This window comes from Macrobrachium rosenbergii, chromosome 25 (assembly GCF_040412425.1).
Source record: "Macrobrachium rosenbergii isolate ZJJX-2024 chromosome 25, ASM4041242v1, whole genome shotgun sequence".
Lineage (NCBI taxonomy): Eukaryota > Metazoa > Arthropoda > Malacostraca > Decapoda > Palaemonidae > Macrobrachium > Macrobrachium rosenbergii.
This window is the reverse complement of record NC_089765.1, coordinates 1,789,555-1,807,018: the sequence shown is the minus strand read 5'-3', so window position 1 is coordinate 1,807,018 and position 17,464 is coordinate 1,789,555. Positions and strand designations below refer to the sequence as shown.

Below are 17,464 nucleotides of genomic sequence, written 5' to 3'. Positions count from 1 at the left end.
GGTTTTTCATGCACAAATGGCCAGGAAATGATAGGGCACTAAAAGAACCTAAAAATACCAACCTAACGTAATCTAGGGGTGTTTACTGGTTACAGTTTTCCCGTATTATCTATGGAGGGCGTGGGGGGCTAGTATTGTCTTGCTGTTAACCAGCTCAGTGGTCTGGTTAAACTAAGATATACTTTTTTTTACCTTATAAATCTTAATTTGATTAATTATTTTCCTCTGTTATTAGACATTTGCAAAGGTCATGCATTGAGATGAAATTTTTTGTTTTGATGTGTTTTACCCAAGAAAAATATAAATTATAATGTGGGAGGTGGCTGGAGTCTTCCGAAAAATTACCGAATCTAACATAGGCTAGCCTACGTCAAACAATTCCCAATGTAGCCTATGTCTCAGAACTCACATTGCAGGACTTAGCAAGAGCTTTGGAAATGGCACAGACATAGAATTTATAGGTCCATCACAAGTGGATGTACAGTATAGTGATCAGGAGATAGGCAAGTTACCGTTGCCAGTAGTCAAAGGTAAGGGACAAACCTTATTGGACCTACATTGGTTAAGGTGAATAAAATTAAACTGGCCTAGTGTTCTAGGGTTACAGGTACAAAACAGAAGGGATGTCAATAACTAACCTAACCTCATGGCATTACTATGTTTTAATGCTCATATATACATGTACAGATATTAAAAGATCATCTTTCCTCTTCCACAGGTAACAGTTGAGTACAGATTAATTGAAATAGCATACTGTACAACACAATACCCTACCTACAGTGAAGGCTAACTGCACAGTACATGCGTTTGTTCATGTTTCTGAAGTACGGCACTTAAGAGATTTAAAGATTCCTACAGAAGTTCATGATACGAATATCATTGAATAACTTGCAGAGAGCTGACAGTGCTGAGTGTATTTCTAAAACCTGCAATAGCATTGCTGTTATATAAGTAGTGATTTCATTTTTGGCAATAATTTTAGATGATCAGTCAACACTTGCCTCTGCTGAAATTCATATTTGAACAACTACGGTTAATGACTGAATAAATTTGATTATTCATCAGACCTGGTAATATTGTCTTCTTTGTTTTGTAATTACCCCCAGCGTCAGAACAAAATGACTCAAATTTTCTGATGTACATTAAGAATAAATGTAAATCATTACTACCCAATGACAAAACAGTGGTACCGACCGTGGATGAAACTCACTTGAAACCATATTTTGATTATAAAGGCGGAAATTCAGTATGCTTGTTGAGATGTACCAGGAATAATTGGCTTGGCCAGAAAGATACAAATAAAACACTGAAGTTCTCACGGTTCTCCTTTGATGGAAATCATATGTTAGAAAATGAAATTCATTATGCACCATTCAGCTCTGAAAAAACTTCATGAGATAGACGATGGTTTACTCTTGAAACATTATTATAAACTACCATGAAAAGCATTCTCCTCATCCACCTTTGAGAAGCAACGTGTTCATTTAGCTTTACAAATAATCAGTATCTCATTCAAGCTTTACTAACTCTTGGAAAAAATCAGTGTTTCCATTCTTATCCAGAAGTTGCAGGTTATGTAAAAAAAAATTTACATTACATTTGATGGACAACAATGAATGTAAAATCCCCATATAAAGGTCAAGGTTGAACAATAAATATGCTGCTCTTATAAGGAATGAAGGTCATTGTACAGAAAAAAATTGCAAAATTAATATTGGCGTCTAACGTTTTATTGAATAATTATTGTTCCCAAGAAAATAACTATATTGTAACTAGCAAAAAGTTGAATAAAAGAGAAAGTTAAAAACTTTACCTAGCAAATAATAGCTGTATGGAAGAGATATAATAGAATAAGAAGAGAAAGTTATGAACTTCAACTACCAAATAATAGCTGTATGTAAAAGACAATAATTAAATTATTTCATTCACATCTAGTAGAGTCAACCAATGCACTGCCGTCTTGTAATTTGACGTGAAAACTATGTATAAACATTTTCCAATACAATATTAAACATGTTTGTACTTCGGTATATACTATAATGTAACTAAATAAATAATTGTTTTGGTTCAGTATTTTATATTAATCTCTTAACCTGTGTTTCGAGTTAATATTATTTGGTGTACACAAATTAGTGTAGGTGAAAAAAATTAAGGAAATTAACTTATTACCATGACTGGTAAACAACAAATTGTCAGTGTTAGTGACGTTTCGTTTACATTTCTTTCGTCTCGCAAGGTAGTCAGTGCTAGCGACTCGGTGGTCTCGGTTACAGTCGGTATCTCGTTCGTTGCATCTGAATGGTCCGGGGCTGCCGCTCTAGTCAGTGATGTGGGATTGTGGCAACACTGGGCTTTGCCCGCCTTCTTCTCCACAACGACACCCTCTCTCACTGCCGCTTGTCGAGGGCCCGAATGGAATGCAGGAACGCAGATCAAGTTAAGACCGTTGTATTGATTGTCTTGAGCTTACAAGAGTTCAAAGCGGCTAAAGAGTATTTTTTTTGTTCACTGATGAATAAGGACAGACAGTGACACCCCTTTCTGCTTTTTTTAGTTCGTATTGTTTGAACATTTAGTTAGCTTTTCATTGTTTTTTTTTTTTGTTTTTTTTTTGACGAGCAGGTAAAAGAAACAAAACCTCTCGACAACAGTCGATGCTCCTTTTATTAGACGATGAAAACGTGAAATTAAACACTTATAATTTGACAATGAAAATGTACCATGGTATTATATATATATATATATATATATATATATATATATATATATATATATATATATATATATATAATGTATGTATCTGTATCTATACCTATAGGTGATATTTATTTGCCGACGCGTTTCGTAACACAAAGTTCCATCATCAAGGCTAAAAGAGAAAATACATTAAAATACATGGAATAAAACTAACGACTTCAAGAGTCTCAACATGCTACACAAATGCAAAGGAAAGCAGCAAGGAAAACTGGCTCAAGCCGGACAGCAAGCAGTTCTTGTGGACGATGACTTGCGTGAGGCAAGCATTTATCATGTGATGTCTGTTGTGGGCCAAACGGATGATGAGGTTTGTATTAACCAGTAATTACCAATTGTATTGCAAAAACCCTTGTAATTTAGTTAGTACATTATCCGTTTGGCCCAAAACAGAGAAGTCAGAGTAATTAATAGGTATTACATATATTTGAATGATTTCTAATTTTAGAAAATTCTGGATTGGACAATCTGCAACCAGTACGATGACTAAGACCCTCAGCAATCGTGTAGTCGATCCCACGCAAGTCCCCACATTGCATCTGGGGCAAGTATATTTGTATACGATTGAGGATTGCATTAATGGGCAGATTCCATCCTTAGGTTTAAAAAGGGACCCTATTGTAAGTGGATTTTTTGGAATTGGAACTTGTAACATACTTAAATGTTTTTCTATTGAAAACTTCAGATTACTCCTAAATTTACCGTCTAGGATGTGTGGGATACTTGCATAGAGTTTCTTCCGTGGTACAGTAATTCAAAGAAAACATGAGATGGAAACCAGTTATCAGTAAAATATTTGTGCAAGAGCATTATTTCTTTATGCTAAGAGCCCCATGAAGAGGGAATAACCAAAAGTATATTGCTCCCAGGAGACAATAAAAGACCGACGGATTATTAGTAAAACTCCAGAGAAGTACATTATTGGCAACGAGAGGGACAACGCCTCTAATTTAGGAACGTACGAGCCGATAGAGGAGAGTGTTGCCAGCGCTTGGGATTTTTCCCAAGATCTTGGGATTTTAAGGAAAGCCTTGGGATCTTGGAAATTTTTGTTGAAAAATGGGGATTTCTTGGGATTTTGGGACGTCTTATAGAATATATGTAAATATTATGGATTTTGGGAAAAAAATCTAAAAAAAAAAAAAAATAAAATAAAATCTGTAGTTAATTTTAGGTGGCCTACAATCAGTGAATGTTACAAACATTACACGTTAAGTATGCAATAACAGGACCGTTGCTGTAGGAGTACATGGATTGGACGTGTAGTATACGGGAATGACATACTTGTTTAAACCAGCATAGCAATGCGCCCGGCGGCCCGAGCTGTTACATATTACAGTCAATTGATCACTCGGAGTTAGGCTACGGGTTATATTATTATCAGTGAATCGGTAAACAAGAAGTGATATTCTCTAATTGTTTTTTTTTTTTAAGGTTTACATTGGTGCATATTACTGGATGATGTTAGTATCTGTTGTTTACTGATACTCTTAATATATGTGAACTGTATTAGGCTAAGTTTTTAGCCTACAGTAGGCAAGGCCTATGTATGCCTTTTTTTTTTTTTTTGTAAACCATCGGGATAAGCTCCAGGCTTTCATCTTGCCCATGACTGTGAAAATTAAACAAAAATAGAGTGCAGTACCACTTTAGGATGTAAATAGACATGTCTTTTGAAGACAGAAAGGTTACTTTTTTCCATATTAAGGTGAACTGTGTATAGTATTAAAGTGATTGAAGCAATAACCTATTTAGGTGAACTGCTTATAATATTAAAGTGATTAATTAAGGCATTTAGGTACTTGACATCATCCAGTAATAAGCAATCTCAGTTTCTCATCAGTGTAAGTGATTATTACAGAGAGAAAGAGAAAGAGGAAAAATGGCTAGTTCCTCAGGTGTTTCACCAAAAAGAAACCAAAGATTTGGTACCAGCTATCTTTCAAGGCTGAATGGATGAATGATCCAGAATTAAAAAATTAGGTGAAACCTGATCCATCAGATAAATACACAGTCATCTGCACTGTTTGTGATTCTAAACTAAAGAACTGCAACAAGTCTGCTCTTATGAATCATAAGACATCAGCTAAACATGTACGGAACTTTAATGCCAGAGAAAGTGAGGTAAACCTTGACAAATTTGTGAAGAAAAAAGTGAACCAGGTCTGTCTGATATGGTTGCAAATGCAGAACTCTTGCTTTCCTCATTTATTGCTGAACATGGAGTGCCTTTTCATCAAGCTGACCACTTAGTCGAAACAATGAAGAAAATGTTCCCTAAATGTGATGTAGCACAAAATATGAGTCTAAAGAAGACAAAAGCTTCATACATAATTCAAGAAGGAATTGCACATGAAGAACGAGAGATGATCACAAAAATGTGTAGGGAATACAAATTCTCACTCATAATAGACGAAAGTACGGATGTTTCAGTTGCTCAAGTCCTAGCTGTAATGGTAAGATTTTATGATGAAAAGAAAATGAAGGTAACTGATGCCCTTTTAGACACAGTAGAGGTGGAAAATGCTACTGCAGAGGAACTTTACAAAACTGTGAAACAAATTTTAGAGTCTAGAGATATTCCAAAGGAAAACATTATTGGATTTGCTAGTGATAACTGTTCCACTATGCTTGGCAATAACAATGGATTCCAGATTCATTTAAAAAAAGATGTGCCTAGTGTATTTGTGTTAGGTTGTGTCTGCCATTCCTTTGCACTATGTTCAAGTCATGCCAGTGCTCAACTTCCTACTTGGCTTGAAGTTTTCATTAAAGATGTGTGTTGTTATTTTGCACGAAGCAGCAAACGAAACCATCAATTTCAGCTTATCCAAGAGATTGTTGACTCACCAAAGCACAAGATACTGAAGTTATGCCAAACACGTTGGCTTTCAAGAGGACAAGTAATATCCCGAATTCTAGAGCAGTGGGATGCTCTTTGCTTATTCTTCCAAACAGAGGCTAGATCTGATAAAGTTGATGGAGCTGGCAATCTTCTCAAGATCATGCAAACACGTGGAACCAAGCATATGTTACTTTTCTTGAATTATATAGTAGGCAAAGTTGATAAGATGAATGTAGAGTTTCAGTCTCGGGACTTCAGGCTGAATACTCTCTTTACCACTTTGTCAGATGAGTACAGAGGCATTCTTAGCATGTTCATAAAAGATGATGTTATCTGTTCACAGAAACTAACCTCTATCAATCCAGCTGAAAGAAAACTGTATAAAGAATTGAGTGCACTTCATCTAGGAGGAAGGTGTGAAGGACATTTAGCAGTTGAACCCCTAGGAGATCAGGAAGAAAGATTTCGAAGAGACTGCAGGAATTATTTAATAGAGTTGTGTTTACAAATCCAGAAAAGATTTTCTTTTGAAGAAGATTCAGTGTTATCCATGTTACGTGTACTTGAACCAAAGGAAGCCCTTTCTAGTAATAGAACCCTAAACACCATTGCCAAAATAGCTGTACACTTCCCTCTGTGGTAAAGACGAGGATTTGGATGAGTTACAAGAACAGTGGAGAGATCTATTATATGCTAAAGATTCTCTCAAAAGTTTGGATATGAAAACAACAACTTTTTGGTGTGAATTAAAAACAGTGAAGGATGGACATGGACAAGCAAAATTTGGCATGTTATCCAAATTTATGTGTAGTCTCTTAGCTTTGCCACATTCATCAGCTTGTGTTGAGCGAGTTTTCTCTCAACTCAACCTGATAAAAAACAAACAAACAAACAGACTTAAAGTTCAGACAGTGGCAAATAGATTGCTAGCTAAGCAGGCAATTGTTAGGCAAGAGGTGCCTTGTTTTCAATTTAGACCTTCAAATACTTTGCTGAAGGATGTCAAAGAAGGTGTGTGTTATCGAAGACAAAAGGAGAAAGAAATGCAGGCTAAGAAGAGAAATGTGGTTCATCTACTCGAAGACGACAGTGAAGAAGAAGATACCATGGGTTTTCTTCAATAAATTAATGAAAATACTGCTTTAAAATTAAGGTAGGTGTCTTATGAACACATTTATATACATAAACTAGCATAGCCTGATGTAAAATTCAATTTCTATGAATCTTGGGAATTCTTGGGATTTTTGAGGGAGAGGTCTTGGGATTTTCATAATTTTCCATTGGCAACACTCAGGAGACCGTCACTTCGTCGCTTGTGCTGGCTGACTGAGGCTCTGAGTCTGACTCTTAAAAGAGTACAATGACGTCATTTCTGTGCTTCACTACTCGAGAACGCCTTGTTTTTTTAATTGTACAGGTATCTTCTAAAATACATTGCCATAATGTATCCCATACATTTAAAACGTATCAAAAATGTATATAATACATTACTGTATCTTATAATGTAGATTTGTACGTTTGCAATATAAGCCATTTACATATCGCTGTACGACACTTCCTGCCTCGACTTAGAATGTTTGGTTACACACACGCACAAACTTTCACATACACCCTGCAGTGTGTATTTGTGTATTAAATACAATTTAAATATATTCTGAGTGCATTGTTTGTGTCAATACACAGTTTCATTAACTTGAAATCGGCAAATTTATAAATTTTATCTAGTGTGTCTTGGGCAAATGATCAGCGGGGGGGGGGGGTCCACGTCGTTGCCAGCGTACGATTCGTCCTCGAAATAGTTTGAAGGCTTATTTTAGCTCTTTCGGATTAGATAATTATCTAAACATAAAAAATAAAAATTAGATCGATGTAATTAACCATTATTTATTAATTTTATTAACAATTATCGACGTAAATTGGCAAAAGCTGACTCGTTACGTATGGAAGATATCACGGCAACGTCGATGAAGGCGTCGGCCATATTGACACGCCAAATTAACACAGTAAATAATATTTCTTTTTATATGTATTGGAGGACAACTTTAGGCGCATGTAGGGACGAAATACGGATACAATTAAGTTGAGATGCTACTCTACCCGAAGTTAAGGGCTCTTTGACCTAAAATACACAGGCAACACTTTGTTGCAAAGCTGTGAGATAGTCAAGTTCATTAGAGGGAGAGTGAGAGTGAGAGAGACTCGAAGATGTGTACGAAAGTAGTTTACAAATTCATTTGTACAGAGATGTGTAAATCTCACAGCCAAAACTACACCGGGCACACCCCTACGACCCTTCGGAGACGTATGGCTGGCTCATGGAAATCATCGGGCCATTCATCAACATTATGTACTGTCGATGTTCACGACAGGAAGCCATCTCTACAAGAGCTGGATTTGAGCGCTTTGTTTGTTATCCTCTCCACTTACAATTTCTTTTCTCAGTTATTTTTTTATTTTTTAGGTACCCAAAGAAATATATATTTTATGGCAGCTGAGCTTAACTAACATTGTTTAAAGGAAATTAAATTTATTACCGTTCTTCGTATGTTTCTTCTTGAAGAATCGAGGCATTCATATTTTCTTGTGACTCGGCCTAACTTTTTCTTTATATTTTGGTCTGAAGAGGATTTTATTCTAGCACTCAAAATTGTAGGCTTATATGGTTTGGCTGATTTATGAAAGGCGGGGAATCGTGTCATATCTTGGGATATGTTTTTAAGTAGGCCTATTTGTGTGGTGTTAGTAATCAATAATGTGGTCTTCTACAGCCGTTATGTGAATATATAACTGATCATTTGACCTCATTCTTAAACCCGCATAGTTGAGGATTTAATCAGTCACTCCATGAGACTAGAGAAATAATTTAAAACAAAAAGAAACAGAGAAAAATTATTCCAACAATATGTTTCGCCAAGTGATGCAGTATAGCAGGCCCACCTGCAAAGCTAAGCCCCGCCCACTGCACGCCAGTGATTGGTTAGCTCTCGAAGGGGGGAATGACGTCACACCAGTTAACAGTCCAAATGATTACCAGTGCGGATTTGGCTCCGCTCGCTCATGTTGAGCTCCGTGTATGAATCATGTCACCACAGATTTGAGTTCCCGGAGTTGTGAAGTCTGCAATTGATATCTTCGATAAAAGATATATCACTAAGTTATATAATATCATTAAGAAGTTCTGATCTTGGATCATTCTGTCTGTGCGTCTTTTTTTTTTTTTTATCATGCGCAACCTACATGGCTTGCATAAGCGGTTCCTCACAGACCACATCAACTGGAATGAAGCAGACTTATGCAGCCAGTTGCGATAATAGGGAATTAATTCATCATAATGTTCATATCGTGAGATTAGGTCTATATGTAAAATTCTTGTATTTTGAGGCAATGACAGGGCATAGGCCTACACGTCAATTTCTTATATCTTGAGGCAATGACAGGTCAAAGGTCTATCCATAATGTTTTTATTCAGAGACAATGGCAGGCCATAGGCCTACTTATACGTACTTTGGCCACAGAGAGTAAAAGTAAAACACGTAGCCGATGGCAAACGTACTACTCCTTATATGAGACATGTAAGTTACTTATTGGTGGTAAATAACACCCCACCCCCACAAAAAAGTAGTGGTATATTAGTGGAATAAATCAATTTAAAGAGTTTGTAATGAACCAAATTGGACCTTCAAAGACTGCGTTTATCAACCAAAGAACAACGTGCGATAATATGATAATAATAGAGGCAACAAAAATACATGATAGCCTAATCATACAAATGACATTCATTCCAAGCTGATAACCAATTATAAAACCAATTCTGAACATAAGAGCACCAGTGAAACAAACATAAGCGCACAAGCTGATAAAAGCTGATAGCCAATTATAAAACCAATTCTGACCTGGTAAACAATTCTAAGAGCACCAGTGAAAGCTGATAACCAGTTACAAAACCAATTAAACAAACTGACCTGGTAAACAAATGTAAGACCTGGCACATAAGAGCAGTGAAAGCTGATAACCAGTTATAAAACCAATTCTGACCTGGTAAACAAACATAAGAGCACCAGTGAAAGCTGATAACCAATTACAAAACCAATTCTGACCTGGTAAACAAACATAAGAGCACCAGTGAAAGCTGATAACCAATTACAAAACCAATTCTGACCTGGTAAACAAACATAAGAGCACCAGTGAAAGCTGATAACCAATTATAAAACCAATTCTGACCTGGTAAACAAACATAAGAGCACCAGTGAAAGCTGATAACCAATTACAAAACCAATTCTGACCTGGTAAAAACATAAGAGCACCAGTGAAAGCTGATAACCAATTACAAAACCAATTCTGACCTGGTAAACAAACATAAGAGCATCAAACCAATTCTGACCTGGAAACCAGTGAAAGCTGATAACCAGTTACAAAACCAATTCTGACCTGGTAAACAAACAAGAGCACCAGTGAAAGCTGATAACCAGTTACAAAACCAATTCTGAGTAAGCATCGAGCACCAGTGAAAGCTGATAACCAATTACAAAACCAATTCTGACCTGGTAAACAAACATAAGAGCACCAGTGCTGATAACCAGTTACAAAACCAATTCTGACCTGGTAAAAGCTGATAACCAGTTACAAAAAACTGACCTGGTAAACAAACATAAGAGCACCAGTGAAAGCTGATAACCAGTTTTCACCTGGTAAAACCAATTCAGTGAAAGCTGATGTTACAAAACCTGGTAAACAAATGTAAGAGAGCACCAGTGAAAGCTGATAACCAGTTACAAAACCAATTCTGACCTGGTAAACAAACATAAGAGCACCAGTGAAAGCTGATAACCAGTTACAAAACCAATTCTGACCTGGTAAACAAAACAATTACAAAACCAATTCTGACCTGGTAAACAAACATAAAAGCATCAGTGAAAGCTGATAACCAATTACAAAACCAATTCTGACCTGGTAAACAAACATAAGAGCACCAGTGAAAGCTGATAACCAGTTACAAAACCAATTCTGACCTGGTAAACAAACATAAGAGCACCAGTGAAAGCTGATAACCAAGGTAAAACAAAACATCAATCATCTAAGAGCACCAGTCTGTTCTGAATTCTGAGTAAACAAACATAAGAGCACCAGTCTTGACCAGTTAATGTCTATTACTAAACCTTTCTGATCAACAAAGTGGTTGACTGTAACAAACATAAGAAATCAGTTTTTTTATACAAACTCCTCTTAACCAGTTCCAAAACCAATTTTGACCATCCATACAAAAACCAAGAGTAAAACAAAACATTAAAAGCTTCAAAACCAATTCCTCTGGTAAACAAACATAAGAGCTATCATCATAATCATCAAAATATTCTGATAAAACAAAATAATAATATAATAATAATTGTTACAAAACCAATTCTGACCTGGTTCAGCATTCCAAACTGGAAAGCAGTTACAAAACCAAGCACCAGTGAAAGCCAGATAACCAAATTACAAAACCAATTCTGACCTGAGGGTCATGAGCATCAGTCATCATAATAATTAATAATAATAATAATAATAATAATAATAATTAATAATTCTAAAAAATAATAATAAAAACTGGTGTGGCCTCAGCATCATCTCCAAAATGGATTGCTAAATATTTTTTATATATATTCCTCTTCCATCGTTCTAATACATTTTTTCCATCTCAGTTAGTCGACTGTTGAGGGCTCCAGTCTGGCCTGATCATCATCATCAGGGTTATCTTCATAATAATAATAATAATAATAATAATAATAATAATAATAATAATAATAATAATAAAAATTGTGGCCTCAATTAATAATAACTGTTGAATAATCAATCATAATAATAATAATAATAATCAGCATTCCAAAATTGCCTCTCAGTTTGTCGACTGTTGAGGGTCGTAGTCGTCATTATCATCATCATCAGAATTATTGCGGCCTACGCCTCTTTCTACTATCCCTCTAGAGAGAAGTAGCAAGAGGCGTAGGCACCGGATGAACTGCCTACCCACCCCTAGCAGCCGACACAGCTCACGCCGGAGCCTCAGTAGATTTAGGTATTTTCTCTCTCCACCTAGCCGGGGTTTCCCCAGTCTTAGGGGCCAGTAATTTTATCACCACAGTAATCAATATGCGAGCCCCCGGAATAACTATAGACCGGCTACACCTATTTGTATGAGCTGTCTTCTACTTCTCCTCTCTTTACCAGTCCTAGCCAGAGCCATTACTATACTTCTAACCGATCGAAACCTAAACACATCTTTCTTCGACCCTGCTGGAGGGGGTGACCCAATTCTCTGCCAACGCCTATTCTGATTCTTTGGGCACCCAGAGGTATATATTTTAATCCTACCAGCCTTCGGCATGATTTCTCTTATTGTAAGGCAAGAATCAGGGAAACAAAGCGTCATTTAGGACACTCGGAATGTTTTATGCCATGATGGCAATTGGGGTACTTGGATTTGTTGTCTGAGCTCACCACATGTTCACCATGGGGATAGACGTAGACACACGAGCGTACTTCTCTTCTGCCACAATAATTATTGCTGTACCAACAGGAATCAAAATTTTCAGATGACTAGCCACCCTTCACGGTACACAATTCACCTACAGCCCTTCATTAATTTGAGCCCTAGGATTCATTTTCCTATTCACCATAGGAGGACTAACAGGAGTAGTCCTAGCCAACTCATCCATTGACATCATCCTCCACGACACATTATGTAGTTGCTCACTTCCACTACGTTCTATCCATGGGAGCAGTATTCGGCATTTTCGCTGGAATCGCCCACTGATTCCTGCTATTTACTGGGCTGTCACTTCACCCTAAATGATTAAAAACCCACTTCACAACAATGTTCATTGGAGTAAATCTAACTTTCTTTCTACAATACTTCTTAGGGCTAAATGGAATACCTCGGCGATACTCTGACTATCCAGACGCTTACACAACATGAAATGTCGTATCTTCAGTAGAATCATCCATTTCCCTGATCGCCCTACTGGGATTCATCATAGCAGTTCGAGGAGCACTTACATCTAAACGACCCGCTCTATTCTCCCTATTCATACCAACTTCTATTGAGTGACAACACAACCTCCCACCAGCAGATCTCAGATATATAGAAATCCCCCTAACAGCTAACTTTCTAAAATGGCAGATCATTGCATAGGATTTAAGCTCCCAATAGGAAACCCAGTTTCTTTTAGAAACAATGGCAACATGAAAAGCTCTTAACCTCCAAGACGCAGCATCTCCCCTTATAGAACAACTAATCTTTTTCCATGACCACGCAATACTAGTTCTCATCCTCATCACCACCCTAGTAGGATTTATACTCTCATCCCTATTCTTCAACTCGCTATCAAACCGAATTTTATTAGAACATCAAACTATCGAGACAATTTGAACAATCTGCCTGCAATTATCCTAATCTTTATTGCCCTTCCATCCCTGCGATTACTGTGCTCACTTGACGAAGTGAACAACCCTAGAGTAACCCTTAAAGCCATTGGCCGACAATGATACTAAAGATATGAATACTCAGATTTCACTCAGATTAGATTTGACTCATACATGGTGTCAGGACGAGATATCACAGAAAGAGAATTTCGACTTCTAGAAGTAGATAACCGAACAATCTTGCCGATAAACACCCAAATTCGAGCCCTAATTAGAGCAGGAGACGTTATTCACTCATGAATGGTACCGGCCCTAGGAGTGAAAGCAGATGCAGTACCTGGACGACTTAATCAAATCAGGTTTCAGATCAATCGACCAGGCCTATTCTACGGACAATGCTCAGAAGTTTGCGGAGCTAATCACAGATTCATACCAGTGGTCGTAGAAAGAACTTCAATTAAATCCTTTTTAAACTGAATTTCATCTAATAGTAATAATTCATTAGATGACTGAAAGCAAGTGTAAGTCTTTTAAACTTACAATAGTAGTTACGCCTACTTCTAATGATTAAAATTAATTAATACATAACACAAGCTTGTCAGGCTCGAATTATTACAAAGTAATATTTTAAAATCCCCCAAATAGACCCCCTATTATGATTTTTCACAGTAATATTAGCCCTAATTATCATCTTAAGATACTTTATCAAAACACCCATTAAAATTGTCCCCCATGTTGTAACCCTTATCAAAACAGACCAAGCAACTGAAAATGATAACAAACCTATTCTCAAGATTTGACCCAATCTCCAGGATCAACCACCTGTCTCTAAACTGAGCATCCACAATACTTGGACTGTTGTTTATCCCCTACCCATTTTGAGCTATACCATCACGCTCCTCACATATATGATCTTCAGTAACGACATCTTTACACAAAGAATTCAAAACCCTCTTAGGACCAACCAACCCATGAAGAACTATTATATTCGTGTCTCTTCAGATTTATCGTGTTCAATAACTTCTTAGGACTCATACCTTACATCTTCACAAGAACAAGACACATATCAATAACACTATCCTTAGCTCTGCCCTTATGAATAACATTTATACTGTTTGGATGAATCAACCAAACTTGTAGAGACCCGTCGCAACAACCGCAGTCTCTTTCGAGCACACGTGTGCATTCGTGTGTTCGTCATCCGTCGAAGGGGACAAGACAGAAACGAGCATCCCATTTTCTCTCTCTCAAGGAACACAACTTCTACCATACAATATTTCCGTCTGTTTCTCCCTAACCATTGTTGTCTCGATTTATGTACAATCACCACTACTTGCATTGCTATGCAAGCATTCTAATCATGTACTCATATTGTTCCACCGAATCTTCTGTATCAAACTGTATGTATGTTTCTGTTTGTGAAGACGCCAAACATCTCACCATTTCACATATATTATGCTGCTGCATTGTATTCATTAATCTGTCTCGAATCTCATACAATTGGCCATATGTAGAATTTTCTGGCCTTTCCATTGATATATGTTTTATCACTGTACATTTATTATGTCTCTCACAATCGCCATCTGTTTGTCTGCCGACAAAACACAGATGTCCGAAACATTACCTCTGTTTTGCTCTGTCTGTGTGTAGATGCTACTTTTCAGCCCGCACAGGCCAATAACATCTTCGAAGATTCTGTACATTCATGTTACGGGCTGCTCTCAAAGCAAGAGCCCGTGCTGGCACAAGGCCAGCTAAATCTGAAACAACTGTACATTCATTCAGTAAGGAACCAACAATAAACCAGTCAACACCCAGCCAGTACGTCACTCAATCCCGTCCTTACACTGGTGACCCCGGAGTAAAACGAGGGACCCGGCTGACCCAAGATGACCCACATGCCAACAGACTCTTCGCCGCCACCCCGTTTCCTGCCGTTCCCGAGCTCTTCTTAGTAGATGTCCGACCCTCTGAGATGACCCACCCCACCACTGGAGCCTTGGACGCCTCCTCCAGGATACCTGAAGCCGCCCCCGAACTCGTACTGGATGAGCTGACCAACGAAGAACCAGCCGACGTCATCCTTCAGCCTGCTGCCGCCCCCCTCAAGCTGGCTATCGAAGGATCAGCTGCCGTCATCCTTCAGCCCTCGAGCCAGCTACCGAAGGATCAGCCACCGTCATCCTTCAGCCTACTGCCGTCCCCCTGGAGCTGGCTACCGAAGGATCATCCGACGTAATCCTTCAACCCGCTACCATCCTCCTCGAGTTCCTGCCGGCCGGCGCCGCCCTTCAGCCTCCTACCCGCCCCTAACCCAAGCCCTTTGAGCCCATTCCAATTGTCAGCAAGACGATTTCCGCATCGATGCCTTGCTTGTGGGGGATTGGCAGTATTGTAGAGACCCGTCGCACTGACCGCGGTCTCTTTCGAGCACACGTGTATTGTTCGTGTGTTCGTCATCCATCGGAGGGGACAAGACAGAAATGAGCATCCCATTTTCTCTCTCTCTACCATACAATATTTCCGTCTGTTTCTCCCTAACCATTGTTATCTCGATTTATGTACAGTCACCACTACTTGCATTGCCATGCAAGCATTCTAATCATGTACTCATAATGTTCCACCGAATATTCTGTATCAAACTGTATGTATGTTTCTGTTTGTGAAGACGCCAAACGTCTCGCCATTTCACACATATTATGCTACTGCATTGTATTCATTAATCTGTCTCGAATCTCATGCAATTGGCCATATGTAGAATTTCATGGCCTTTCCATTGATATGTGTTTTATCACTGTATGTTTATTATATCTCTCACAATCGCCATCTGTTTGTCTGCCGACAAACACAGATGTCCGAAACATTACCTGTTTTGCTCTGTCTGTGTGTAGATGCTACTTTTCGGCCCGCACAGGCCAATAACATCTTCGAAGATTCTGTACATTCACCCCCACCAAAATCACTTTCATGCATCATAATAAAGTTTTCATCTAACCTACCCATCTCACAGACTCATCATCAACATAGAGTTACGGGCTGCTCTCAGAGCAAGAGCCTGTGCTGGCACAAGGCCAGCTAAATCTGAAACAACAACAACAACATGTACATTCATTCAGTAAGGAACCAACAATAAACCAGTCAACACCCAGCCAGTATGTCACTCAATCCCGTCCTTACAAACTCAACACATATTCGCCCACCTCATGCCAGCAGGAACCCCAGGAACGCCAGTGATAGTATTAATCGAAACCATTAGATACGTAATCCTTAGTTCACACAGCAGTATCCATACTAGTATTAGCCCAGATTCTTCTACTAATTCTAGAAGCAGCAGTTGCTGTAATTCAGTCCTATGTATTTGCCACTCTAAGAACCCTTTACGCTAGAGAAGTAAACTAATGCCAAAACACGGGCATCATGCCTACCACCTAATAGACGTCAGACCATGACCCATTACCGAATCCATTTGTCGAGTTTTCGACTCAACAGCAATAGTTCTGCTGATGTAAGACGTCTGATGACGTCACATGAAAGGTCTAATGTTTCATATTTATGTTTCTTTGATTCCACTGTGTTGTTAATTGGAATTGATATATATATTTAATTATTGGAATGATTGCTATTGTATTCAATAGAGGGTATTTCTCATTTTCTTAAGTTTATCAGTTTTGTACAAATAAGTCAGTTTCGTTTGAGAGTTGTGTTCAGAGTTCGGACATGACTTTGACTCAAGTATTATTGAGGTTATTGTTATTTGTTGATATTCGTCATTAATTGGGTTATTGTAAGATGTGTTAGCTGCCGCCCATATAAGTGACGTCACGAGCTATCTGTACTTCCGTCTTCCGCTGTGAGTCAGTTGTAATGAAGATACGAAACCATGCTGAGTATCATTTCCTGATCCTGCCTAGCATTAGACCCAACATGGCACAGTGAATGAAGAAATAGGACCTACAGCCATATCCATAGTACAGCATGGCACAACCGCCGAGATGACCCTCGTTTGCATCCCCTAGGGGCATTATTGCAAGGACAGGAAGTTCAGGAACCGGCGTCAGGATATTGCCAGCTTCAATGCTGCAGGCTCAACACGCGTTACAACCCAGCAACAGGCCATCCAGAACCTTCAGGCTGAGATAACAGCGTTGTCACTCCGGGGTGCAGCAATGTTCCCAAATCCAAGGATCCCTTCATCAGCAGCGCTCCAGAAAAGTGCGAGGCTGGAGGCGCCCCTGCAGCCTTCAGGTCTTGGAACGGCCAATGGAGTGTTGGTTGCAGCTATGCAAGGTGAAGTTTGAAGGAGGCTGTTCATCACATAAGGCTACATTGTGAACCCATATTGCAACGCACTTGATTCTAGATATACCGACGCCGCAGGGAGTGCCCTCTCTACTGAAGGGGCATTCAATGCAGTTAAGCAATTAGTGATAAAAGCTTTAATCAAGCAGTGCAGTGGCTAGAGCTTTT

At 38.5% G+C, this 17,464-nt stretch overlaps 1 protein-coding gene and 2 pseudogenes across 1 annotated transcript; all 3 read left to right on the top strand.

Annotated features, from left to right (window-relative positions):
* Positions 1-4,928: 4,928 nt before the first annotated feature.
* LOC136852098 (zinc finger BED domain-containing protein 5-like) lies at positions 4,929-6,242 on the top strand. The gene has a single exon (XM_067126550.1). It carries the CDS (start codon positions 4,929-4,931, stop codon positions 6,240-6,242), a length of 1,314 nt encoding a protein of 437 aa, XP_066982651.1.
* Positions 6,243-12,547: 6,305 nt separating this feature from the next.
* LOC136852096 (cytochrome c oxidase subunit 2-like) lies at positions 12,548-13,474 on the top strand (annotated as a pseudogene).
* Positions 13,475-13,768: 294 nt separating this feature from the next.
* LOC136852271 (ATP synthase subunit a-like) lies at positions 13,769-16,450 on the top strand (annotated as a pseudogene).
* The last annotated feature ends 1,014 nt before the right edge of the window (positions 16,451-17,464 follow it).